At 36.6% G+C, this 27,764-nt stretch overlaps 2 protein-coding genes across 3 annotated transcripts; both read left to right on the forward strand.

Annotated features, from left to right (window-relative positions):
* Nucleotides 1–931: 931 nt before the first annotated feature.
* On the forward strand, nucleotides 932–4,002 carry LOC110936494 (cytochrome b561 and DOMON domain-containing protein At3g25290). Its single transcript, XM_022178902.2, has 4 exons — nucleotides 932–1,301; nucleotides 1,432–1,740; nucleotides 2,475–2,729; nucleotides 3,545–4,002. Exons 1-4 carry the CDS (start codon nucleotides 993–995, stop codon nucleotides 3,836–3,838), a joined length of 1,167 nt encoding a protein of 388 aa, XP_022034594.1. The 5' UTR covers nucleotides 932–992; the 3' UTR covers nucleotides 3,839–4,002.
* A 21,002-nt stretch (nucleotides 4,003–25,004) lies between these two features.
* LOC110936495 (60S ribosomal protein L32-1) lies at nucleotides 25,005–26,890 on the forward strand. Of its 2 annotated transcripts, none has more exons than XM_022178903.2 (4): nucleotides 25,005–25,114; nucleotides 25,718–25,817; nucleotides 26,383–26,564; nucleotides 26,628–26,890. In XM_022178903.2, the coding sequence occupies exons 2-4, from the start codon at nucleotides 25,728–25,730 to the stop codon at nucleotides 26,755–26,757; spliced, it is 402 nt and encodes a 133-aa protein (XP_022034595.1). In that variant the 5' UTR covers nucleotides 25,005–25,114; nucleotides 25,718–25,727; the 3' UTR covers nucleotides 26,758–26,890. The 2 variants fall into 2 exon arrangements, with proteins under 2 accessions (XP_022034595.1, XP_022034596.1); XM_022178904.2 differs by having other exon boundaries at nucleotides 25,022–25,126; nucleotides 25,721–25,817.
* The last annotated feature ends 874 nt before the right edge of the window (nucleotides 26,891–27,764 follow it).

The raw sequence follows: 27,764 nt of genomic DNA on the forward strand, positions 1-27,764 counted from the left end.
AACATAGAACGCAAACCAACCGAACCAATATCAACTAAGCAACATCGGTGCTGGTATCGATAATTGTTTTATTGTTTTCCATCGATGTAAGGTTTTCTTTCTCGTTTACTATAGCAATTATCGGTACCGTAACGAACCGAACAGATATCAACCGAATTCCCGCCGTGAAGCATGAGGAAAAATCGCTAGTTATACATATGAAAAAAAAGTGGTGATGAATAATAGTGATATTTTTTTAGTATTTGTTTTTTTAGTCTTTTATTTGTTATTTATTATGATTTTTGTTAATGAATATTATTTTTTTTTGATAACTCTCAAGTATTTATTCTTTTTATTTATGATAAGAAGTATTTTATCCAGTTTGATTTTTTTATTAATAACTTGCATTCGTTGACTTTAAAAAAATCTAAATTCACATGTATGTTTATTTATTTTTTAAGTTTTTTCAGTTTGTTTCACCAGGGTAGCGACACGATATCCGTTATCAAACAAGTGAATGCATACCGGTACCGATGTTGTTAGGTTAGGTGCGGTATAGTAGCAACACGATGTCAAATTATTGAAAGCAAAAAACAATAAAAATTAATAGTAGTACCGATACATATGCCGTACCATTTGTTTTGGTTGGTTTTGGTTTTGATACGATAGTTATAGCGACGCAATTAAACAACATGATCGATATTAATATTCGTATTTATTGTTTTAGATCAATGTAAGGCCTCTTTCAATAACTATAGCGAGTCTGATATCATAATGAACCAAACAGATATCAACCAAATTCTTGTTGCGGAGCGCGAGAAAATTTCACTAGTTTAAATTAACATATTGAATTTTGCATCTAGAAGAATTTTATATATTTCTCAATTTTATTTCCCATTTTTTACTATACAATTTTAAATGTTGCTATATATATATAGCACATTTTCATATCACTCACATGATTCACAATTTCACATTATCACAACATCACCAACCAACAAAAGCTCTCATCTATGGCATCCATCTTCATCTTCATCCTCACCATCTTCACACTCTTAACAACACACCTCTCCCACGCTCAACAAACCTGCACCACCCAAAAATTCACCAACAACAAACTATACTCCCATTGCAACGACTTACCTCACCTCAACTCCTTCCTCCACTGGTCCCTCAACCCATCAAAAAACACCCTTTCCATCGCCTTTATCGCCGCTCCGCCCACCCCCTCCGGCTGGATCTCATGGGCCATCAATCCCACCGGCGAAGGCATGGCCGGAGCCCAAGCATTACTAGCCTATAAAGCATCTAATGGATCAATGGTATAAGCTTCGCATATCACCTGTGTGTGTGTGTGTATATATATATATATATATATATATATATATATATATGTATGTATACTAATAAATGTTATAAAATAACCAACGGTTTGTTGAATGTATGTAACAGGTGGTGAAGACATATAACATAAGTTCGTATAGTTCGATTGTTGAGGGAGAGTTGTCTTTTGATGTTAAGGATAAGAGAGCAGAGTATAGTGATGGGATGATGAAGATATATGCGACAGTTGTGTTGCCGGAAAATGGGGTGACGACGGTTAATCAGGTTTGGCAGGTGGGGCCGGCCGTGTCGGATGGGTTTCCGGTGAAACATGCGTTTCAGCCGGCGAATTTGGGGGCCAAAGGGCGGTTGGATTTGTTGAGTGGGCAGAGTAGTGGTGGTGGAATTGGAGGTGGTTCTGGTAATAAGAAGAAAAATGTAAGTTTTAAAATTTTTAATTATGAATTGTATAGGATGAGATTTGTACCTTGTACTTGTATTGAACCGGTACTGGTATCAAAATACACTGGAACTAACTGGTACCGAAACCGAAAACCCTGAAAATATATATGACGGTACTGGTGTTGGTACCGATTTTGTTGAGTTAGTATGGATTCGGTACAATATCAGGTGATAAATACCAATCCCTAATCTAGTGGTTGATTAATTAATTAATTAACATGCATTAGAATTTAGAACATAACAATGATTAAACCATGTTGACCAAATGGGTTTCTTTGTTTTATTGTTTAGTTCATGTGTCAACAGTCATATGTTAACTAGATTGTTGTTATGGTTACTCTTTGGTAGTTAGAATTTGGTTGTCTTTGAATCTTTCTGCATTTTTGGTGATTAATTTTATTGAATTATGTTGTTTCCTACCATTTGGAGTAGGTTTTATTGTAATTTTCTGCTTTATTTTTAACTTTGACTGATGGAAATTCTTTTGATTTATGTATTATGTTTGGTTGTTTATAAAAAGGAATGTATTAAGAGTTAAGACACCCAGTAAGCAAAATTTGATTTTTAAAATTTGGGTCACCATATTTACCATTTTTCAGTTTTCACAAGCTTTTTTTTTCCTTGAAAATTCAACTAAACTTTCTTGATTCAACAACAAAGATGATTTAAAATTGAATTGTAATTTTTTTTTTTTTTTTTGATGATTGCAGATTCATGGGATACTTAACGCGGTCAGCTGGGGAATTCTATTTCCGATTGGAATAATCATTGCTAGATACCTTAGATCATTCCCATCTGCAGATCCAGCATGGTTTTACCTTCATGCTTTCTGCCAAGTTTCGGGTTATGCGATTGGGGTTGCGGGTTGGGGGACCGGGCTCAAACTCGGATCCGACTCAAAGGGTGTCACATACAGCACTCACCGCGACATCGGGATTGCTCTATTTTCTCTTGCAACAGTCCAGGTACTTTGACTTTCAGAGTCAAACTTCTGGATTTTTTAATGATTTTCTCACATTTCTAACACTAAGAATTCCTATTAAGTTTAGGGAGTTCACATCCATTCCATCAAATGGTATGAGTGAAGTTTTTATAATATAAAGAATATAAAAAATGGTTGTGAGTGGAGGAGAGAGAAAATGTTAGTGTTCATCTGTATATTTGAGTGGAGACTATTCACCCCCTATAATTTTTTATATATTTTGTAAGTGGCTGTGAGTGGAGGAGAGAGAAAAAGTAATGATAAAGATATAAAAACATTATTTAATTGAAAAGGAGAGAAAATATAGTGTTTTTTAGTGTAATCAAAAGTGAAAATACGGTGGAATGGATGCAAATGCTGATCATGTTGACTTTTGAGGTCAAACGTCTTGATATTCACCTTCATCATTTATATCTAACTTTTTGGAATCCTAGCTCCTATAAGTTTCTACATGTTACACATAATAGCATGTGGTTTTGACAGATGAATGTAGCTAGTCTCATAGGTGTTTAAAACTTTGATCTCAAAAGTCACTCTTTATGACTTTATGTTTCTTTTATTATTCATTAAAATGGAAGTATTGCAATTTAATAATTGAAAGACAATTTCCATCTTACATCAAAAGAGATGCATCACATGGAGCTATTTCTAGTTTGGTGAAGTTGGTTCTTCATTTGTTTTTTAAGCAAAATGTAATAGCCAAAATTCACTTATGTTTCACAAACACAAATGCCTACAATAGTTGCCCCATAATGAATCTTGTTTTCTTTTTCTTTTTTTTTTTTGGTCATTTTTTAGGTTTTTGCATTGTTTTTGAGACCAAACAAAGACCACAAATTCAGATTTTATTGGAACATCTATCACCATGGGATCGGTTACGCGATCCTTGTTCTTGGCGTCATCAACGTGTTCAAGGGTCTTGATATATTATCACCAGAAAGCAAATGGAGAACATCCTACATAATTGTGATATCTACATTGGGTGGAATTGCTTTATTATTAGAAGTCATTACATGGATTGTGGTCTTGAACAGGAAGTCCAGCAAGTCTACTAAACCCTATGACAACAAACAACAACCATTAGCACCATAGGTTGAGCTTCATTTTAATGTATGTTTTTAGTGGCTTATTTATCATGTTCTTGTTAATTATCTTCTTGTATGATAGGCCACTTTATATGTTACTTATATTACGTTTGGTTGTAATTTTATTATTGTACTATGCTATATACAAAACGGGATTTGATTATTCAATGACGCTGATGTGTCATATATTTACATCTTTCAATTTTTTTTTGGCAAAAACGTCGTGATGATATTATTTTTAGAGCGCGTAGATCTACTTGATATTACTTCTGATGCACATGCCTTGAAGTTACATCATTCACACCAATTTTTTGGCATAGGCATGGTCATGAGTGATTCCTAGTGTATGATTTCCAACCTAGACAAGAGCAATGAAGTGCATGCTTGGTCCCAACTCTCTTTTGATTAGCTTCTCCATTATGATGTTTTTAAACATCTATCTAAACTTTGATTGATGTGGGGTAGTTTGATGAGTGGTTAAATTAAAAGGGTTTGTTTTGTAATTTGGAATCTTTTTTTGCAAATTATTGTTTAATCGTATCATTGTATTCATTATAAAAGTGACTTTCACTTTAATGGCTTTATAAGAACCAATCTCATTTAGCCGTGACACACTTTGAGTCCCATAATTAGCTTTTGTTCTTTCTTTAGTTCATTTGAATTTTCTTTCATGAAACGAGATTCGTGTTAGGATCCGATGCTAAACAATGGGTATCTAAGTCAAAAATTAAAGAGTTAAATGCCCATTTTAGTCCCTGTGGTTTGGGTCATTTTACCAGTTTGGTCCAAATGTTTGAAATGTTGGCATTTTAGTCCAAATAGTTTTAAACGTTGCCATTTTAGTCCATTGGGTTAACTCCATCCATTTTTTCTGTTAAATAGAAGGGCAATTCGGTCATTTTTTATGTAATTCTGCTAACTAGAAGGGTAATTCGGCCATATAAAATGACCGAATTGCATTTATCGTTAACAGAAAAATTGGATGAAATTAACCAAGTGGACTAAAATGGCAACATTTTAAACTATTTGGACTAAAATAGCAACGTTTCAAACCTTTGGACTAAACTGGCAAAATGACCCAAACCATAGAAACTAAAATGACATTTAACTCAAAATTAAAGATATAGATGTGATTTGATTCAATTCTTACATAAATTACTCAACTAAGTGATCAAACGCAGGGGCAGACATAGAGTGGAACAAGGGGTAACCCACGTTGCCTAATGACGCTCCGGCGGTGGTGTAAATTTTTGAAAAAATTGACGTGTTTTCGATTTCGTTACCCTTTAAAATATATATATATATATATATATATATATATATATATATATATATATTGAAACGTTGCACCTATAATGATTTTCTAGATTCACAGCTGATCAAACGTGCACGTCATCTTAGCTTTTCGGACTTCTTTCTCTTAAGAAACAATACATCAATAATAGAACACGACTCGGCTATGCGATAGATTTTGGAAGATTATAACTTTAAAATGAAAAAAAGGCGTCACATCTCTTTATTGACATTTTCACGCGGTAACACAAACCATCTTCTTTTCCATAGGGGCAATGATAATCTTTCAAATATAAATTTGTTGGCTAGTCTTGTAGGAAACAACGTTTAACAAGAAAGGCATACCATGTTCATTCTACCAAAACGGGACCCCAAAGTGCAAAAGTACATATCTATATTTATTTTTTTATGTTGACATGTAACTTTATTATATTCTTTTTCTTCAATCAACAAAAGGTAAATGACTTATGAATTTGAACTTTATATTTCACTAACCATAATCAATACTAAAAAGGTGAAAATCATCTTAGGAACCACTGAACAAGTTCATACATGTTTTATATATATTAAAGAAACCGTGATCGGGTTTCTTTATCGCGTGTTATTTGATTATATATGATGTTTTGTTAAGGAAAGATGTGTTTGATGGCTGTAAATTTGAAATAAGATGTTTGTTGAATGTTAAAAAGGAACAATATTGTGCCCAATTGGACAATTAAATGCTCGCTTTGTGAAAAAGGAATGACCAAATTATATATCTTCCAAGTTCGTTGTAGCTTTTATTAGCAGACAAGACAGCACACAGCACACAGTCCTTAAAAAACATAGTTGGTGGGACTTACTTAATGTAAACGACGATAATTTTTTGTTTATATGTTAAGCATCGAAGATGATGGATTTTTTTGTTTGTTAGTAAGCAGCTAGATTTTGCCCCGCCCACGTTGCGGGACACTAAGCCGAATATTTCTCTCTCATAACATGTATGTCTGTGTTTCGGTTACTTGTATATACTACTCATAACACAATCTCAAAAAAATTACATTGAGTCAACCAACTAAGTTAAAACACTATCATACGTTTGCTTAAGAAAAACAAAAACGATAGAAAACAATAATTTTAAACAGGGGGCAAAATTGTAATTTTTCAGGATAAATGAGCGTGTTCCAGGCAGCCGCCTGACACGAATAAAAATTACACCGAGTTAAACAATTAAAGCAAAGCACTTCTATAGTCTTGTAAAAAGAAACTAAAACAATGGCATGACTGTAATTTTACACTTGGGCAAAATCTTAATTTAACTGGGAAAGCAAAGGAAAACGATGGTAAAAAAATGTAAATTTAAATTGAGGGCAAAATCGTAATTTGGCTGGGTGGGGAAAAAACAAACGTAATGCAAAAATGTAAATTTAAAGAGGTAAAATCGTAATTTTGAACCGAGGGCAAAATGGTAATTTTTAGATGGGAGTTTTGAACTGTGGGTAAAAACGTAATCTTGAAATGATGGCAAAATCGTAATTTTAAAGCGGGGATAAAATCGTAAATTGGTTGGGCCAATGGGGGAGTGTCAGGCTGCTTCCTGACACTATTTCCCCATCTTGTGTCTGTAGTTATACATTGGAGGCAAAATCGTAATTTTACTGGGAAAGCAAACAAAAACGATGAAAAAATGTAAATTTAAATTGAGGGCAAAATCGTAATTTAGCTGGGAGGAACAAAACAAAACTAATGGCGAAACTGTAAATTTAAACGGGGCAAAATCATAATTTTGAACCAAGAATAAAATTGTAATTTTTAACTGGTGGCAAAAATGTAATTTTATTTTAAACTGTGGGTAAAAACGTAATTTTAAACTGATGGCAAAATCGTAATTTTAAAGCGGGGACAAAATCGTAAATTAATTGGGCCCAAAGCAGGTGAACTACTGTCCCCGAATAACCCGTATTTGATGTTAAAACCTCAAAAAAAAAAATTCCTATCACCAAATTTTTCCTAGAGACTCGTCTCGTCACCACGATCAAAAAAAAATCCTATAACCAATCTTTTTCCTCTTGCGCGCGCATGACACTCTCCCCTCAGCGTATGAGTCCTGTGCGTGAATGACTCTTTCGCCTAGGCTCCTGCCCACGTAGGACTCCTGCTCTCTGGTCTTGCGCGCGTATGAGCTTATGCTTTGATACTCCTGCTCTCGCATGACTCATGCTCTCCAGGAGGTTGTTTGCACATTTTTCGATCTAAAATCTTCATTTCTTTAAATTCGATGATGAATCTTCCATAGACATGTGCGAAAATCAATTCTGAACAAGAATATATCTTCAATTTGAAATTTCATCCGTGAATTGATCTTTAATTTTGTTTTTTACGTATAAAACACATAAACCATGAACGTAGGTGATTCAATCAACGGTATGATCGACTGAATCGGTACCGTAGCTCTGATACCAATTGAAATTGCAGGATTCAGTGTAACCACCCCGACCACGTAAAAACAACCCGCGGCGGAATCGTCGGGGAGTCACGTTACAAATTGTTTCAAACACATGGTACTTAAAGTTTCATTGTTATTGACTAATTAATTTAAATTACATTGTCTTTTGGAACATAAACAAACATAAACAATTGTCTTTATTTTAAGCAGACTAAGGCTCGGGTCCATTCCTATGTGTTGCATACTTGTATATCATCACACATTTGCACCTGAAACATATGTGAAAAAGATGGTCAACAATGAATGCTTGTGAGTAACATAGGTTTTGTAAATCAAATTCATGGTTTTGTATTTGTATTGCAATACGCCGTCCGCCTACGAGAGTCGATGAGTGAAAACCTTGTAACCAAAGTGTGCTTGGTATTGCAATATGTTTAACCAACTATAAAAGTTGGGATGAGTGAGAAACCTTGTAGCCATGATATTGAAAAAGTTGTTTCTTTTGTAAAATTGTGTAAGCAATCAATTTAAAAGAAAACTTTGTAAGGTTTATATACCTTCAAATGAAAACTGTTTGTGACTTGTCTAAACCAATCGTTTGTGTTTTGTGTAAGCCAATTGTCCTTGTTTTGTATAAACCAATCGTTCTTGTTATATATAAACTAATCGTCCTTGTTTTGTGTAAACCAATCTGTAACGCCCGGCTCTTTTGTACTTTCCATTTATAGAAGGTTTTGTTCGTATTTCTATTTTTGGAAACTTTGTATTCTTGTAATCGTTCCCTTCTTTGTAATCATTGTCAAACCGAGACTTGGATCATTAATGAAGCTTATATTTTGTTACATCTGTGTTAAACGCATTCTATGTATACTCGTATGTTCGATTTGGTGAATCAATCTATGTTTAATCGTGATTCTTGGAAACTATGTGCGAAACTTGTAATTAATCTAAACTTATGCATGGAACGTATTTTGAACGAGAACGACACTTGATTTGATGCTTATACGCGTGATTATACTTGGTTTATACTTCTCATACTTAATCATGTCTTAAACTATGCCTTTATGGCAAATATGGCCCTTAAAATACCCTAAATGCATCAAATACACAACTTCAGGGGCCAAATTGTAAAAAAATGAAACATATCCGGAACCACAAAGGGCTCGCGGCCCGCGTGAACTTGCCTGGATATCCCAGGCGGGCCGCGTGGACCTTCATATCTGCAGAAAGATGGATGGTCGCGACCAGCCTCCATTTTTGAGCGGGATTTCGAGTTTAAACCGAGTTTTGGCACCTGTAAACACCTCTAATCAACCCTAAACACCTCCCTATAAGTACCCAAGGCCCTCCAAGCACTTGGACACTTTCATCACACTCAAATCTCTCAAAAAACACTCTCAAGTTCCAACAATAATCTGCATTTTCGGACAGATTCATACCTCTACACTAAACTTGGTATAACTTGCTCATTTCTTGATGAAAACACTTGATTCTTCTTCCTATTTGCTTGGTTAATCATGGAGTTTGATTCCTTGACTTCTCCTTGGAGAAATCAGACCTGGAATTGCTCCGAAATTGACCAAAAACTTTCTGTTTTGTTACATCTTATGCAAACTTCATTCAACTTGTGTTTAACACAACTCAAACCAATGTCCTGATGCTTACAACCCCTCTTATGGTTGGTTAAGCTTAAAAACATGGTTGAGACACTTAAATCAGAGGATTAAACCTCATAAACTTTCTATTTTGTTAGGGTATTTAACCCACAAGTCATGTCAAGCTTAGACCTTGATGAATGAGTGATTGTAGAACAACTTGGGTTGTTCCAACATAAAATCCTCACATGATTTGATGATTTCCTTTAGTTTAGATTATTTAAATACTTGTATTAACCCTAGTTCGTGACCCTCCTTGGTTGTCTTTACATCAAGTGAAGTGGTGAACATTCAAGGGGTCCCTAAACGGAAGCATGTTCTTCCTACCCCATACATGACATTCATGAATGACTCGAGGTGCCTAAACGAAGATCTTAATCTTCTACCTCCTACTTGAAATATTGAACTTAATAATATGTAATACTTAAATATATATACACACAGATTCGAACCTTTAATATTAAACTTGTGTTTATATGTTAAAGTAGTAGAATGACATCTAAGACTTAACACTCCAAATATGATTCTAATGGGCCTACTACCCATGAAATACAATATAACCCTAGTGGTTACGTAGTGTCATATAAGAGTATAAGTCAAAGATGGTTATTTTGATATCCTACTTTATGCTATGTTAAACTCCAAATTATAATCTTCCGTTATACGCCAAACTCACACACCTACGTTTCCTTGTGTAGAAGGACTAGGTGCTCCAACTTAATCCATCCACCGAACTCGCTCGCGGGATTTCAAGTAGGAAAGCTTGCAACCACCGTGAGTATACTCGAACCCATCTTTTTACTTTTAAACACTTTGGGTGCAACATGTATTCTATATTAAACGCACGTGACACTTGAAACTTATTTGAAACATGCTCTATCCTTTTAAACATGAAACATGAAACTTGTGAAACTTGAGACTATTTTGTGCTATGTGAACGTTTAATCCTTGTGTGTAGTTCCGCCTTAACAATGGTAGCGCTATAGGGGTAATGCACCTCCCCGTTAGTCTTGGGGGTATTGTTAGGAGGAGACATATTAACCTCCCGTGAAACTTTGGGTTAGGTACTTTAACGCATTGGAAACTTGGGCTATCACTTGGACTGCGTAAACTAGCATGGTTGAAACTATTTTAATATGTTCATGTTGGATACGAGTTTTTATTCTATTATGCTATGTAAACAAACTTGTATACTCGCTCTTTGCTTTTGCATTGAAACTCTATTTTAATACATGTTGCAGGTTGATTATTGAAGTATGGATGATTGATGAAACAAGTTTAGGGTGGACTAGATACACACCTAAATTTATCTATCTTTTTTTGTTATGTTATTTGTTGAAACAATGTTGTTATTTCCTTTTGAATTTGTATGACATTTAGTTTTGAAATGAAATTTGAATTTAATTAAATATTGTCACATAGTGTTATGACGTCTCTAGCAATCTTTACACACTTCGTCTCATCCCGATGTTTCCGCCATCGGTTGGGGTGTGACTGATTGGTATCAGAGCCATAACTATAGGGAATTAGGAAAATTGCCATGCTTTTGCCCTAATCTATAGTTCTAGGAATTTTGCCTCTTATTTGTTGTTTAAAACTTTTGTGCTCTACCATGCATGCTTCCTAGCTATACTTTCTATTGAAATTATGTGCCTTTCCTAACGCTAACACTAATACACTTATGCTATTTTTATGCTCTTATAACACCAACGAGAAGAATTTACCAAAATAGGCGTGAAACCCACAATTTGGTAAACGACTCTCATTCTACCTTTAATCTATTTTGCACGAAATTTCACCATTAAGCTAGGAGTGACATCCACAACTTAATGGTAATTTCCATTTCAACTCTAGTGGACCCTCGTCAAAGTGTCAAAATTTTATTTTGATCGACGAGTACCAACCACATTTAGGGTACGAAATCGTCAAGTTAGGGGTGAAACCCGCACCTCGTCGATTAAGTCCCATTCCTCGATTTTTATTCTCGCCAAAGTCCCGAATGTTTCAATCATTTAGAGATGTGTAGTAACCGGAAGGGTAAGATACCGTTAATCGCTTCTCGACGAGAGTATCTTACTTATAGGCCAAAGCACAATATCTCTAATTCGAAAGAACTTTCGACCCACTTTGGAATAGTCGACGTTTCTCTACCCGAAACAATCCAATGTTTTATTGAGCCTCTCTTTTATGTATCTCAATTTATATGTGATTTTTATACTTGAACGTTCATTCATTTCCAAATGTCGTTTTAATCATTTCGCACGTTATCGCAATCACAAACAATAATAATCCCTCGTGAACAAACTAAATTTACGATGCTTTCGTTTATTCATGTTATACTATGTGGAATTCATGACTATGCTATATGAAACACTTTTATGCTATGTAAATCAAATTGAACCTTTTATGCTATGTAAATCAAATTGAACCTTTTATGCTATGTGAATCAAATTGAACCTTTTATGCTATGTGAACCTTTATGCTATGTGATCAGTTTCGCTTTCTTAAACAAACATTATGACCAAGTCTCACCTATTCGTTCTTTGAATCTTAGATGTCTTCTCGTCACTCCAATGCGTCTAAGAAGTCAAAGTCTCGCTCCACCAAGAAGATGATGGCTTTCATGGCCGATCAATTTGCTCGCGTCGTTCCAAAGGTCATTTCCGAGATTCGAGCCTCTGAAACTCCTCACTCTTCCGTCGACTCTAAGGTTGAAGCACGCAAGCCCGTCTCGTTCAACTTCAAGCACTTTTCATCGTGCAATCCAAAGCCATTCACTGGCAATGATGGGGTGACCGCCATGCTTGAGTGGTTTGACAGCATAGAGGTCACATTCATCAATAGCGAGTGCCCCGATGAGCTCAAGACGCGCAGCGCGACTGGGGTATTCCAAGCCCGAGCTCTCGAGTGGTGGACGAATGAAAGAAACATCCGTTCGAACGAACTGGCATATGCTTTGACATGGGAAGAGACTAAGGCCCTAATGATGGATGAGTTTTGTCCTCCGCATGAGCAACGAAAGTTGGAGGAAGAATTTTGGGTATTAAAGCAAATTGGTGATGACAACCTAGCCTACACCACCCGTTTCAAACAACTCTGTTTCATTGTCCCTCACCTTGTCTCGACCCCTGATCGCAAGAAAAGCAAGTATATCAATGGTTTACCCCCTAATATGCGTGACACAATCGAGGCAGCCAAACTCGATAGCATCGAAGACATTTACCGTTTGGCCGCGTCCTTGAACAACAACCGTGTTCGCGATAAGCAAGCCGCAAACCTCGTTCCTTCGAAGCCACCCAATCAAATCACCCAACAATCGAATAACAATAGGGGAAAGAAGCGAAAGCAATCCAGCCCCGTTTGTAACGCGATTGTGCCACCTGTTAACCCGGACCCTGTTGCTCCTGATAACACCCAAAGGCCGTACACTGGGATTCACCCCAAGTGTGCCACTTGTAATTTCCATCATCCCGTCAATGCTAGGTGCCGTCGTTGTGGCAATTGCAACCGTTATGGTCATACTATCAATTTTTGTCGCCAACAACCACAACAAGCACCACCAGCTCAGCAAGCTCAGCAAGCCCAACAAGCGCAACAAGCCCTACCTGCTCCTCAAAACGCAAGACCCGCTAGAGCTTGTTTCAAATGTGGGGATGTTAATCACCTTCGTCCTCAATGCCCACAATGGAATCAAGAGCAGCAACAACCTCCTCGTGGACGCGCCTTCAACCTAAACGCGAATCAAACGCGCAACGACAATGATGTCGTTAACGGAACATTTCTTGTTAACCATCTTTATGCTTTGATACTATTTGATACTGGTGCGGATAAAAGCTTTGTGTCCTTAGAATTCGAATCATTGTTAAATTACACACGCTCTAAGTTACCTAAGTCGTTTTCCGTTGAAGTTGCCAATGGCAAGTCTATCTTAGTCGATTCCATTCTCCTCGATTGTCGTCTTACTCTTAACGAGCATGCTTTCTCTATCGATCTTATACCCGTGCAATTGGGTAGTTTCGACGTCATCATAGGCATGGATTGGCTTCAAAAGAATCATGCTGAAATCGCTTGTCACGAGAAATTTGTTCGTTTGCCCCTTCCATCCGGTGACGTTTTACACGTTTATGGAGACCGACCTTCAAGGGGACTAAAGTTGATGTCCTGCACACAAGCGAACAAGTACTTACGCAAATAGTACTTTGCCTTTTTAGCCCACGTTGTGGAAGAAAAGGGCAAGGGAAAAAGTTTAAGTGATGTTTCAGTGGTGCGCGACTTCCCTGATGTCTTTCCTGAAGACCTACCCGGTCCTCCTCCTCCTCGATCTGTTGATTTTCGCATTGACCTCGTACCTGGTGCGACTCCTGTTGCCAAGGTTCCTTATCGTCTTGCACCTTCCGAAATGCAAGAATTGTCTTCTCAGCTTCAAGAACTCCTCGATAAGGGTTTTATCCGTCCAAGTACCTATCCATGGGGTGCTCCTGTTCTTTTCGTTAAAAAGAAAGATGGTTCTTTCCGCATGTGTATCGACTATCATGAGCTCAACAAACTCACCGTTAAGAATCGTTATCCCCTTCCGCGTATAGACGACCTCTTTGATCAACTTCAAGGCGCTACCTGTTTCTCCAAAATCGATCTTCGTTCTGGTTATCACCAACTTCGAGTCCTCGAAGAGGACGTTCCCAAAACCGCTTTTCGCACACGCTATGGACATTACGAGTTCGTGGCCTTTTGGCTTGACCAACGCACCCGCTGTGTTCATGGATCTCATGAATCGTATTTGTAAGCCTTACTTGGATCGCTTCGTGATCGTCTTCATTGATGATATTCTCATTTATTCTAAATCTCGAGCCGATCATGAGCGTCATCTCCGCCTTATACTTGAACTTTTGCGTGTTGAACGTTTATATGCTAAGTTTTCTAAATGCGAGTTTTGGATCAAGGAAGTTCAATTCCTTGGGCACGTTGTTAGTTAAAAAGGAATCCATGTCGACCCTTCAAAAATCGAAGCCGTGAAGAACTGGACCGCGTCTAAATCTCCTTCTGAAATCCGTTCTTTCTTAGGATTGGCAGGTTATTACCGTCGATTCATCTCGAATTTTTCAAAAATCGCCGTTCCTCTCACTTCGTTGACTCAAAAGGAGAAACCTTTTGCTTGGGGTCCTGAGCAAGAGGAATCTTTTCAAACTCTCAAGGACTTGCTTTGCAACGCTCCTATCCTCGCTCTCCCTAATGGGAATGATGACTTCGTGGTGTATTGTGATGCATCGAATCGTGGTCTTGGTTGTGTGCTCATGCAACGAGACAAAGTCATCGCTTACGCCTCTCGCCAACTCAAAATACATGAAAAGAATTATACTACCCACGACCTCGAGCTTGGCGCTGTTGTTTTTGCGTTGAAGATTTGGCGACACTACCTATATGGTACTAAGTGTGTGGTTTTCACTGACCATAAGAGCCTACAACACATCTTTGACCAAAAAGAACTCAATATGCGACATCGACGTTGGGTGGAATTGCTCAACGACTACGACTGCGAGATTCGCTACCACCTTGGTAAGGCGAATGTCGTGGCCGATGCACTTAGTCGTAAGGCTCATGTAGATGTCATTCGTTGTTTTCATATCTCGAGCGATCTTCACAATCGTATTCGTGAAGCGCAGTACTCATCTATCAATGAAGGTTCCATGGCTGTAGAAATACGTGGAGCATCTGAAAGTCAACTCGTTTCAAAACCTGATGGTCTCCTCTATTGTTGCGATCGCGTTTGGATACCAGATCATGACAATCTTCGTGACCTTATCATGAACGAAACACACAAATCTAAGTACTCAATTCATCCTGGCGCTGACAAGATGTACCATAATCTACGTACATCCTATTGGTGGCCCGGTATGAAGAAAGACATTGCTGTGTACGTTTCCAAGTGTCTTACCTGTTCGAAAGTCAAAGCCGAGCACCAACGACCTTCTGGTCTACTCGAACAGCCTGAAATCCCCGTGTGGAAATGGGATAGCATTGCGATGGACTTCATAACTAAACTCCCGCGTACACCTTCTGGTTACGATAGCATTTGGGTAGTCATTGATCGTTTAACTAAGTCCGCGCAATTCATTCCCATTCGCGAAGATTTCAAGGTTGAACGACTTGCTCGTGTCTATACCAATGAAGTCATACGCCATCATGGTGTTCCTCTTGACATCATTTCTGATCGTGATGGTCGCTTCACTTCGCGTCTCTGGAAAACTTTTCAGTCCGCTATGGGTACTCATCTGAATCTCAGTACGGCTTTTCATCCTCAAACGGATGGACAGACTGAACGTACTATCCAAACCCTAGAGGACATGCTCCGTTCTTGTGTCATCGACTTTGGTGGTAGTTGGGATGTGCATTTACCTTTGATCGAGTTCTCATACAACAATAGCTACCACTCCAGTATTCAAATGGCTCCTTTCGAGGCATTGTATGGTCGCAAATGCCGATCTCCTTTAAGCTGGCACGAGATTGGTGACAAACATTTTACTGGCCCTGAGATCATACAAGAAGCAACGGATAAGATTCTTCAAATCCGTGACAATCTACTCAAGGCTCGACGTCGTCAAAAGAGCTACGCTGACAAGGGACGCAAACCTATGGAATTCAACGTTGGTGACCACGTTCTTCTCAAGGTGTCTCCTTGGAAAGGAGTGGTTCGTTTTGGGAAAAAGGGAAAACTTGCCCCTCGCTATGTTGGTCCTTTCAAGATACTCGAAAGGATTGGTAAGGTGGCTTATCGACTCGATTTACCTCAAGAGCTCAACAACGTTCATCCAACGTTCCACGTCTCTAACCTAAAGAAATGTCTCGCTGATGAAGGACTTCAAGTTCCTCTCGAAGATCTTCAAATCAACGATACTATGCATTTCGTGGAGAAACCTGTAGAAATCGTGGACCAGCAAGTCAAGTTACTAAGGCGCAGTAAGATTCCTATCGTCAAGGTTAGATGGGAAGGAAAACGTGGCGCCGAATTTACTTGGGAACTCAAAAAGGATATGAAGTCAAAGTATCCTCATCTTTTCCCTGCGTCTTCCTAAATTTCGGGACGAAATTTCCTAAAGGAGGGGAGACTGTAACGCCCGGCTCTTTTGTACTTTCCATTTATAGAAGGTTTTGTTCGTATTTCTATTTTTGGAAACTTTGTATTCTTGTAATCGTTCCCTTCTTTGTAATCATTGTCAAACCGAGACTTGGATCATTAATGAAGCTTATATTTTGTTACATCTGTGTTAAACGCATTCTATGTATACTCGTATGTTCGATTTGGTGAATCAATCTATGTTTAATCGTGATTCTTGGAAACTATGTGCGAAACTTGTAATTAATCTAAACTTATGCATGGAACGTATTTTGAATGAGAACGACACTTGATTTGATGCTTATACGCGTGATTATACTTGGTTTATACTTCTCATACTTAATCATGTCTTAAACTATGCCTTTATGGCAAATATGGCCCTTAAAATACCCTAAATGCATCAAATACACAACTTCAGGGGCCAAATTGTAAAAAAAATGAAACATATCCGGAACCACAAAGGGCTCGCGGCCCGCGTGAACTTGCCTGGATATCCCAGGCGGGCCGCGTGGACCTTCATATCTGCAGAAAGATGGATGGTCGCGACCAGCCTCCATTTTTGAGCGGGATTTCGAGTTTAAACCGAGTTTTGGCACCTGTAAACACCTCTAATCAACCCTAAACACCTCCCTATAAGTACCCAAGGCCCTCCAAGCACTTGGACACTTTCATCACACTCAAATCTCTCAAAAAACACTCTCAAGTTCCAGCAATAATCTGCATTTTCGGACAGATTCATACCTCTACACTAAACTTGGTATAACTTGCTCATTTCTTGATGAAAACACTTGATTCTTCTTCCTATTTGCTTGGTTAATCATGGAGTTTGATTCCTTGACTTCTCCTTGGAGAAATCAGACCTGGAATTGCTCCGAAATTGACCAAAAACTTTCTGTTTTGTTACATCTTATGCAAACTTCATTCAACTTGTGTTTAACACAACTCAAACCAATGTCCTAATGCTTACAACCCCTCTTATGGTTGGTTAAGCTTAAAAACATGGTTGAGACACTTAAATCAGAGGATTAAACCTCATAAACTTTCTGTTTTGTTAGGGTATTTAACCCACAAGTCATGTCAAGCTTAGACCTTGATGAATGAGTGATTGTAGAACAACTTGGGTTGTTCCAACATAAAATCCTCACATGATTTGATGATTTCCTTTAGTTTAGATTATTTACATACTTGTATTAACCCTAGTTCGTGACCCTCCTTGGTTGTCTTTACATCAAGTGAAGTGGTGAACATTCAAGGGGTCCCTAAACGGAAGCATGTTCTTCCTACCCCATACATGACATTCATGAATGACTCGAGGTGCCTAAACGAAGATCTTAATCTTCTACCTCCTACTTGAAATATTGAACTTAATAATATGTAATACTTAAATATATATACACACAGATTCGAACCTTTAATATTAAACTTGTGTTTATATGTTAAAGTAGTAGAATGACATCTAAGACTTAACACTCCAAATATGATTCTAATGGGCCTACTACCCATGAAATACAATATAACCTTAGTGGTTACGTAGTGTCATATAAGAGTATAAGTCAAAGATGATTATTTTGATATCCTACTTTATGCTATGTTAAACTCCAAATTATAATCTTCCGTTATACGCCAAACTCACACACCTACGTTTCCTTGTGTAGAAGGACTAGGTGCTCCAACTTAATCCATCCACCGAACTCGCTCGCGGGATTTCAAGTAGGAAAGCTTGCAACCACCGTGAGTATACTCGAACCCATTTTTTTTTACTTTTAAACACTTTGGGTGCAACATGTATTCTATATTAAACGCACGTGACACTTGAAACTTATTTGAAACATGCTCTATCCTTTTAAACATGAAACATGAAACTTGTGAAACTTGAGACTATTTTGTGCTATGTGAACGTTTAATCCTTCTGTGTAGTTCCGCCTTAACAATGGTAGCGCTATAGGGGTAATGCACCTCCCCGTTAGTCTTGGGGGTATTGTTAGGAGGAGACATATTAACCTCCCGTGAAACTTTGGGTTAGGTACTTTAACGCATTGGAAACTTGGGCTATCACTTGGACTGCGTAAACTAGCATGGTTGAAACTATTTTAATATGTTCATGTTGGATACGAGTTTTTATTCTATTATGCTATGTAAACAAACTTGTATACTCGCTCTTTGCTTTTGCATTGAAACTCTATTTTAATACATGTTGCAGGTTGATTATTGAAGTATGGATGATTGATGAAACAAGTTTAGGGTGGACTAGATACACAGCTAAATTTATCTATCTTTTTTTGTTATGTTATTTGTTGAAACAATGTTGTTATTTCCTTTTGAATTTGTATGACATTTAGTTTTGAAATGAAATTTGAATTTAATTAAATATTGTCACATAGTGTTATGACGTCTCTAGCAATCTTTACACACTTCGTCTCATCCCGATGTTTCCGCCATCGGTTGGGGTGTGACACAATCGTCTTGTTTTAATCGTCTTTGTGTAAATAAGTGTGGTCGTGTGGTGAATACATTCAAGCCTGTGTCGACTCGACTAATAAACCACCAAAGGATTTATCAAATTATGTTTCACAGTTTCTATCGTTCCTCAAACTTCCCCACAAACCCCAGGAAATTTGGAAACCGGATTGCCAGTCCTATGGTACTATAACGTACTATCGGTCGGCTTGGCCAAAGTTAATGAACGTACTCGTGTTATGGAAACCACCAAATTTCAAACATTATTGAAAACATACTGTGTATTTAAACCATAAGTAATAGTGTTTTGTTAACTTGGTAAAATAATGAATCACCCCAAAAAATTTTAAAAACGTAAAAGAGGGGACTGTGTACTCACAGGTTGCGTAGATGTCTTGTTCAATCGTGTATGTAAAGCTGAAGTGTTTCCTAATGTATCAGATTGTTAAAAGATTAGCGTACATTGTGGCTTAAACGGAAGAACGGATAGTATGTGGCTTTAAATCAAACGAGCGAAGGATCTCGTGTAATATGATTTATTAACCTAACATTTTGATTTGGAAAGTGTCTATAGGTGTTTTTACCCGTTACAACTTTTTAAAATGGTTTACGCCACTTTAACGGGTCGCATGCGAAATTACGAGTCCGGATGGTCGAATGAGTCCTATGACGAGTCCGATATGTCCAAACATGTTTACTAATGTTGTATGATCAATTTATATGTCAAAACTATTGCTCATGTAGGTTTAAAACTTATTTTATGCAAAAGGGTATTTTTGACCATTTTAAAAGTATCTAAAGTTGACTCGTCATTTAACCCATCAAACGACATGACCATAAGGTATAACCTCAGAGGGTTATTCCTATATTACTAGGGTCATATATTTGGGTTTGGTTGGATCCTAAGGTTGACCAAACGGGTCAGATTCGAAAGTCAAAGAAGAAGTTAAACTGCTTGACTTTCGACTAAGGAATGAACACTAAACTAGAAATGACGAATTAGACATGCTAAGACATGTCTAATAATGTTGTATAAACTGATTTGGTGTCAAAACTTTGGGTTTTAATACTTAAAAACTCATTCGTCGTAAAACACATATTTTTACATTTTTTACTTTTATTTTGTAAAAGTTTGACTTGTCAATTCGCCTACTAAACGTGATGATCAGAGGGTGCAATCGTACAGGATTAACATCTCAATATTACGATCATGTAGCAAAGTTCATTTTGAACTTTGACTTGACCAAAATGGTCAGAACCGAAAGTCAAAGCAAAAGTCAATTTGCTTGACTTTTAGCTCATAACTAGCCAAATAATATGAAATAGACTAGGAGAAACACTTACTTGTGTTTGGAAGAAAATTTGAACTCAAGAAAGGAGGCTTCAAATGCAGAAGCAAGCTCCAAGAGAGTGTTTAAGTGAGAAAGAAAAGAATGGTGTGGTTGTAGCTCAAGAACAAGTGCTTATTTATACTAATTTGGGATCAAGGAGACCTTGACAAGTGTTAGGTGAGGTGTCCTAAGGTTGCTTAGCGTCCTAACAAGTGTCAAGGCCAAATTATAAGTGGCAAAGATGGTGCTAGGTGTCACAAATTGAAGCAAGGTGGCAGAACTTGGTGAAAAAGCAATTTTCTGTATCTACGGACTGCAAGGAAAAATGTCTTATGGTCTGCAAGGCCTTCTGACAAAAGAATTTCACTTTTTGGCAGTTTTCGCCCTCGAACTTGTATTATCACTTGATTGCCATTTTTAGCCCTTCTAACTTGTTATTTAAGCTATATGAACCATCCAATGTAAAGACGGTTTTCGGTGCTAGTTATCCAGTTACAGAAGCGACCCCACAGGCTTTCGCTTTCGCGTCTATCTAAAATTGCAGTCATGGTAAAATCTTGGTTTTAAGGCATATGTAACTTGGATTTTGTTCTGAAAATGTCGTGAATATCGTTTTGCTCGATCATATGATTACGTATTTCGTAAATAAAATAAACAATTTTATTTAACACGTAAATGATCGAAAGTGGAGTTAGGACCCGTTAGTCAAACTCTGACGCCAGCGTGGTCCCGGTTAAGACAACATAGTTTGGTCAGAGTGGAGTCAGGACCCTCTGTTTAGAAGAGTGTAGGATCTCTCACAACAAATTAAAGATTCTCAACGTTGAAAAAAAAAAAAATTTAGACAGCTCTTGTGTGTCGGTATGCAACAAATTTACTATCATGATAGTCACGAGTGGTCACGTATATAGAAGAATAATTTGGTATAACTTTAACCATTGGTAAAGGAATTTGCATATAATAATTTCATACACAATAAACTAAAAACCTCTTATAAACTAAACTTAATATTATCGTAATGTTGTTATAATAAAAAATATATAAAAAGGTATACTTTAAATGATTAATAATTATTATTATGTTTGAAATAAACAAAATTATATGGAGGCATCTTTGATATGTATTAGCATGACATAGATAGTTAGGTAGTGATGTGTCGAAACAGAAAAAACCAGAAAGTAGTTTTGAGCGCGACAATTCAACAAAACAGGTCTCTATATTCTGTTCTATAAAAACATTGTAATTTTGTCAAAAAGATAAAAAAATTGTATTTTTGTCAAAAAGATAAAAAATAGTTATGTTTGACTGCGAGTGACGTTTAGCTTTACACAGGGTTGTAAACGAGCTAAGCCAAACCTGAGCTCGATTAGGTTCGAGTGAGTTCGAGTTTAAGCTCGGCTTGATTCGACCTTTGTTTTTAAAGCTAGAGCCGGCTCGTTGGTAGCTTCTATTAATTATCATATTAAATAATAATAATAATAATAATAATAATAATAATAATAATAATAATAATAATAATAATAATAATAGACTCGTTTAGGCTCGTGAACTTGATAAGTGAAGCTCGGGTTCTTTAACTAAACAAGTTTTTTTTAGGTTTGGGTTCAGCTCGGTTCGTAAACAACTTTAAATATAGGACAAACGTTATTAAATATTAACAAAAGCTCATATTACACTAAGGCTCTGATGAGTTTCACATGTCAGGCTTGAGTTAGGGCTCGAACAATAAACGATCTTTATTTTATGCTCAAGTTCAGCTCGGGCTCGATAAGACTCGGCTCGTTCCGAGTTTTTTTTTAAGCCAATTTCGAGCAGCTAGCGAGCGCTCGGCTCATTTGCACCCCTAGCTTTATATATTTGATTAAAAAGATTAAGTAAATTTTATTTTCTTCGTATTTATAATTCACCATAAACATAAATTCGCAATAAGTTAACCATCTAAACAGCATCTTTTTATCACTTGTACTTGGTAAAACATATAAACACTAATTTGTATTTTACGTGGTCCAACTTTATCCATCTATTATCTATAAAAAAGTTATATTAGGAGGATGTTTAATACAAAACTAATTTTAAGTATAAAATCCTGAGAACCATTTAAACACTTAGGGTGTAAGGGGTGCTCACCTCTTAGGTGAGTCCCCCCTCTTACACATAACCAACCATAAAATGCCACGTCAACTCCCTCTAACACTCCCCTAATACCCCTTTTTGATGGCGGCACTCCCCTCTTAGGTGAATTGGTTTTTTTTTTTTTTTTTTAAAAAAAAAAAAAAAAGAAAAACAGTCATTGGTCACTCCCTCTCTCTCTCTTCCCTCTCTCTTCGGTGAGCCGCCACCGGATTTACCCCCAACCACCTCACCGATTTCCTCTCCCGCATCAATGGCGGTGCTTTGCCGATCGGTGTTTCGTGTCACCGAAGGGGTCCCCGAAGGGTGCCCCGTACACCCTTATACAATTATACAAGGACGGAAGATAATCAAATGCGGGGAGAGAAACAAAGAGATGCTATTAAAAATCCATCGTGTTTAACATATTTAAAACAATATATGCGAGAATCTAGCGCATGGCCACCTAGAAGAGGGGTATGATGAGCGACTGTCCATGGCCCGCTATCTCAGGGGACCAATTTAAAAAAATATATATATTTTTATTTTACATATAAGTAACTTTTTTTTTTTTGGATAAAAACCTATATTAAATTTTAAACACCAAAATAAAGTTAGAAATTTAAGCATATTCATTAGGCAACCAAATAGACCATTTACCAATAGGGTAGTGAGTGGTCCATTGCAAAAGACAAAACCTTTAAACACCTTGAGAGTGTGAGTTCTAGGGTTCAAGTCTCACAGACGACAAAATAAAAGAAATTTGCTGTTAAAAAAGACCATTTAAATTAGAAAATTTACCCAATTAGTCAATTACGCGTCCAATGTCAAACCCATTACTAATAAAAAAAAAGAGCGCGTAAGAAAGGACAAGATTTTTAACCTTTAAGGCCTAATTTTTATAATCGTCCAAGATCCCTAGTCTCATATGCTAGGTTTGTTCATATAATACAAAATTATAGCGTATATAACATCAAAATCAATCGAAAAGAAAGGCATCGGATCTAAAGCAGACTTAAATTCTTCATAAAGAGTCTTAGAGCATTCACATTCAATCCACTAAAAATATACATACATTCCACTAAAAAACAACTTCTATATCAATATATTTCCACTAAAAACAAATACTTTTTCTCTCTCCTTTTCAATATATATTACATTTTCTCTCTCCTCTACTCACAACCACTTTCAAAATATATTAAAAAATTATACAGAGTGAACAGTGTCCCCCCAAATATACAGATGAACAGTAACATTTTCTCTCTCCTCCACTCACAACCACTTAAACCACTTTTTATAATTTAAAAACCCATCTCTCAAGATTTGATGGATAGAATGTGAATGCTCTTAGCTTGAGAAAATTGGTGTGATGTCATAATGAGGGTAGCATGACGACGCCCATGAAGCACTCAGCTGGAGTCAATGAGGTATGTCCACATCCTGGCCCAAAGACGTACTATTAGCAAATAAGGCCCACTTCATAACGTATGTCAATTGACGACTTGTGGACTTGTCGTGTTCAAGGCTTCAATTGTTGATTACGTTTTGAAATTATTTTAATTTCTATTTAAATCGTCAAAACTCAAATATATATGATTTAAAGTTATTTAAGAGCTATTTAAATCGTCAAAACTCAAATATATATGATTTGAAGTTATTTAAGAGGATTTCAAGATTGTGTTTCTCTCGCTTGCAAATAGAGTCGGCATATAATTCTTTTTACACAAAAAAAATTCTTACACAAATATATATAAGGTATGTATGGCAAAAGTAGCTGGTGTCTCGAGGCTGGAAGCTGATGGCTGGAAGCTGTAGCTGGTAGCTTTTTAAATATAATTAGGTGTTTGACAGAGCATGCTTTTAATAAAATGTATAAAATGACCAAAATGGGCATAACTAAAAAAACATAATAGTCATTTAGAGGTTAAAATAGTCATTTTTCCCTAAAAGCATGTAACTCCTTTTAAACGCTACTAGTAGGAGCGTTCAACCAAAAGCTTCAAACTCTTTCAACCAAACAAAGTTTTTTATTGATTAAGAACTTTTTCTTAAAAACTTAAAACTAGAAGCTCCTAAAAACTTCATTCCAAACATACCCATAATTTTTACGTACCAAATTTTGTGATTTTCAGCACCCTTGATTCCGCCATTAAACTTACCATACAATCCAACATTGGATTATATAATTAATGTAATTTCAAACAACATAAGCACATTCAAATACTATATAATGCAGAAGCGTCTCTGAGAATTCACGTACCGTGTTCGAGCTCGAAAAAATATGCCATTCGGTAATGTTTTATTATTATTATTTTTTAGTAATCAAATTGGTATTGGGCTCACTGAACCTAACGCTAATGAAACTTATAAACCATAAAAATTGTTTTGTAAATGGGCATATATTGAAGTTGGTACGAATATACTATTTCTTTATTTTTAAAATTAACATATATATCAGATTAAAAAAAAAAAAACAAGCGTGCTCCTCGAAATCGCGGCCTTGTGCAATGATGCTCCATGCACACACTCATCACCGCTACTGATCTAATGTACTTGTTTATATTACAGATAATTTTTTATTCTGACTACCAACTATCAGGGTGATGAGTTTCAAAAAAAAAAAAAAAGTATCAGGGTAATGTTAATTTTAACCAATTAATTTTTTTAATTTGTGGATTAAACCCTAAAAATATGTTGATAGAATTTGTTTGTCACTTCAAGTTGGGCCAACGGTATCCAAGATGAATCGGGCTATTGGTCCTAAATATTAAATATGGCCCAAACTCAATTATCGGCCCACTAATGGACACATCGGATGAAATCATATATCTAATAATCTAAACCCTAATATTGAATCCTCACTGCAGGCAACGCCGCACCGTATCTTCTCAATTTCCAGCAGCAGCAGCAGCAGGTTCATACTCCTCCTTGTTCTTAATCTATTTTCTTGCCTTTTACTCACTTTTTATCTAAATCGTCCGTCATACATGTTTGTTTCAATATCATTGTTTGTGTTAATTGTTCTCAATCCGTTTGTGTTAGTCTTAACGTCTTACTTTCATACATGATGCTATTGCATGAATATATTTGTATTATTTCATATGGATTTGATTTGAATGTTGTAGATTTTCATTTGGAGGCTTTAATTTGGACTTTTGACATTACGTAATATGTAGCTGAGTTTTAAGTTATGTGCCTTGTATGTTTCTCTACTGCTATTATTGGATTTACAGAAAATGATTGTTATTTTTAGGTTGCTATTAAAAAATGATTGTTTTTTTCTAGATTTTGTTAGACTGTTTGTCTGCACTTATTTTTGACAAGTTTAGAGTTTAGACCCTTTCAATAAATCTAAATTTATGTTTTTTTTATTATAATTTTGAGTTTGCCTCACTTCAATGTTTTACATTTTATCAGCGTCGTCAAGGCATTGTGTGAATATAACAACCTGTTACAATTATATTTAAAAAAGTTCAAGGTATTGATTTGTTTTGGTGATTTGTTTCAGGTAAGCAATGGCGGTTCCCAAGCTTGATAAGAAGATCATCAAAAAGCGCGTCAAGAAGTTCAAGAGGCCCCAGAGTGACTGGAAGATATGTGTCAAGGTATATTTATGCTGCTGGATTTGCACTTAACTTTATTTCCATTCTGTTCAACTCTCTAATACTGTTGTTCCTAATATAATTTTTACTACTTAAATTGTATATTATACAATTCTGTTTTAGTATCATGATCTATGGTTCTTATGTTTGACACAATTGTTTTCAACCTCATGGTTATCAATACCGATCATTATAGTACGCTACGTAGCGCATAGGTCCAATGTCACTATTTGGGTTGTAACGATGGATAGCGAGAACAGCCACACTTTCTTTATTTATTATTTTTGTAGTATAAGTTGCAATTAAATATAGCTAGATTTCAGGTTTTTGTTAAATATACAACTAAAATAGCATATATACCATAGTGTGTTGATATAATATACATATGAAATTTTAAATTCTTTTTCTAGTGTATCACTATTTATAAAATAGCCACCCGTGTTTTGTCGCTATTCACCGTTAACAACTATGCCATTACTTGTCACAAATGTACTTTTACTTGTATTGTAGCGTTTTTGTGTTGCACATCATTCATTACGAGCTGAAGTTTTGTGTGATTTTGTTGTAGGAAAACTGGCGCAGGCCCAAGGGTATTGATTCTCGTGTGAGGAGAAAGTTTAAAGGTGTAACTCTTATGCCCAACATCGGGTACGGCTCAGACAAGAAAACCCGTCACTATCTGCCAAATGGCTTCAAGAAGTTTGTTGTCCACAACGCCAAGGAGCTGGAAGTCCTCATGATGCACAACAGGTAAATAGTTTAAAACCACTCATGTTATTTTCAACGCTAACGTTTGGGTTTTGTGAAATGCAGGACATACTGTGCTGAAATAGCACACAATGTATCTACTCGCAAAAGGAAGGAGATTGTTGAGCGTGCAGCCCAATTGGATGTCGTTGTTACCAACAAACTTGCTAGGTTGCGCAGTCAGGAAGACGAGTGATAGCTAGTCCCTCAAGCCTTTGTTTTCTATAATTTTGATGTTCAAGATTCATATCACTTCAAATCTTATTTTCTTCGTACTAGGTCAAGTTTTGTTGCTGTTGATGAAATGAGGGTTATTTTTCTTTAAGTTATGTTTGCTATTTTTATTCTTAACTAACCGAATGAAATTTCTTGTTCATGTTCGTTCATTAATCAAATGAACGAACGTAAACAAACTTCCCGCCGAACGGTTCACGAACGTTCATACAGTCCTACGGATCATATACAGTTCTCTAACCAGATCCGAACCGATTTTTAGGATCATTTTTTATCTGGATTTTCCCATTTTGCACCAAATCGCATAGCCATATTACTACATATAGCTTCTGTTTTTTGACCATTTGTTCTTTGCATATGATCCTAATAGGTAACAGCTATATAGCTTCGTTTGGTATTTTTTTGACCGTTTGTTCTTTTATTTATTTTTTAATTGGGCCAGATTATTTTTTTTTAACGACCAATAGAATCAATTTCAGGCACCCACTGAACCAAACAGAGTACTCCGAGAGTAACCCGAGTTCACCACCAATTCCGAGAAAAACCCGATAATCCACCCGTCCGTAGGTACGACGATGAAATTACCGTTAAGCCTGTTTGGCTCAAGGATCGAACCCAGGTTTCACTGGATCTCCTATCATTGCCCACCAATACCTCACTATACACCAATTGCGAGTTGAACCTACATCTTACAAGATAAATATAAGCATTCCACCACTTGATCTAGAGATCATCTAATTAAATCCAAGATCCCATCGAATATTACTTTTTATTTACAATTCTTGCTTCTTGTAAATAGGTTAACAGTTATATTTATTCAAACACAAAATCCTCTAAAAGAAAACCAAAACCCTCCACAAAACACAATCTCTATCTCTCAATTTTTCATTATGTTAAATTCATGGCAACCGACAACCCTCAAGCTTGTTGTTTGTTGTTCCACAAGCGAGGTGACCGTGGTGAGGATTA

Source organism: Helianthus annuus, chromosome 4 (genome assembly GCF_002127325.2).
Source record: "Helianthus annuus cultivar XRQ/B chromosome 4, HanXRQr2.0-SUNRISE, whole genome shotgun sequence".
Lineage (NCBI taxonomy): Eukaryota > Viridiplantae > Streptophyta > Magnoliopsida > Asterales > Asteraceae > Helianthus > Helianthus annuus.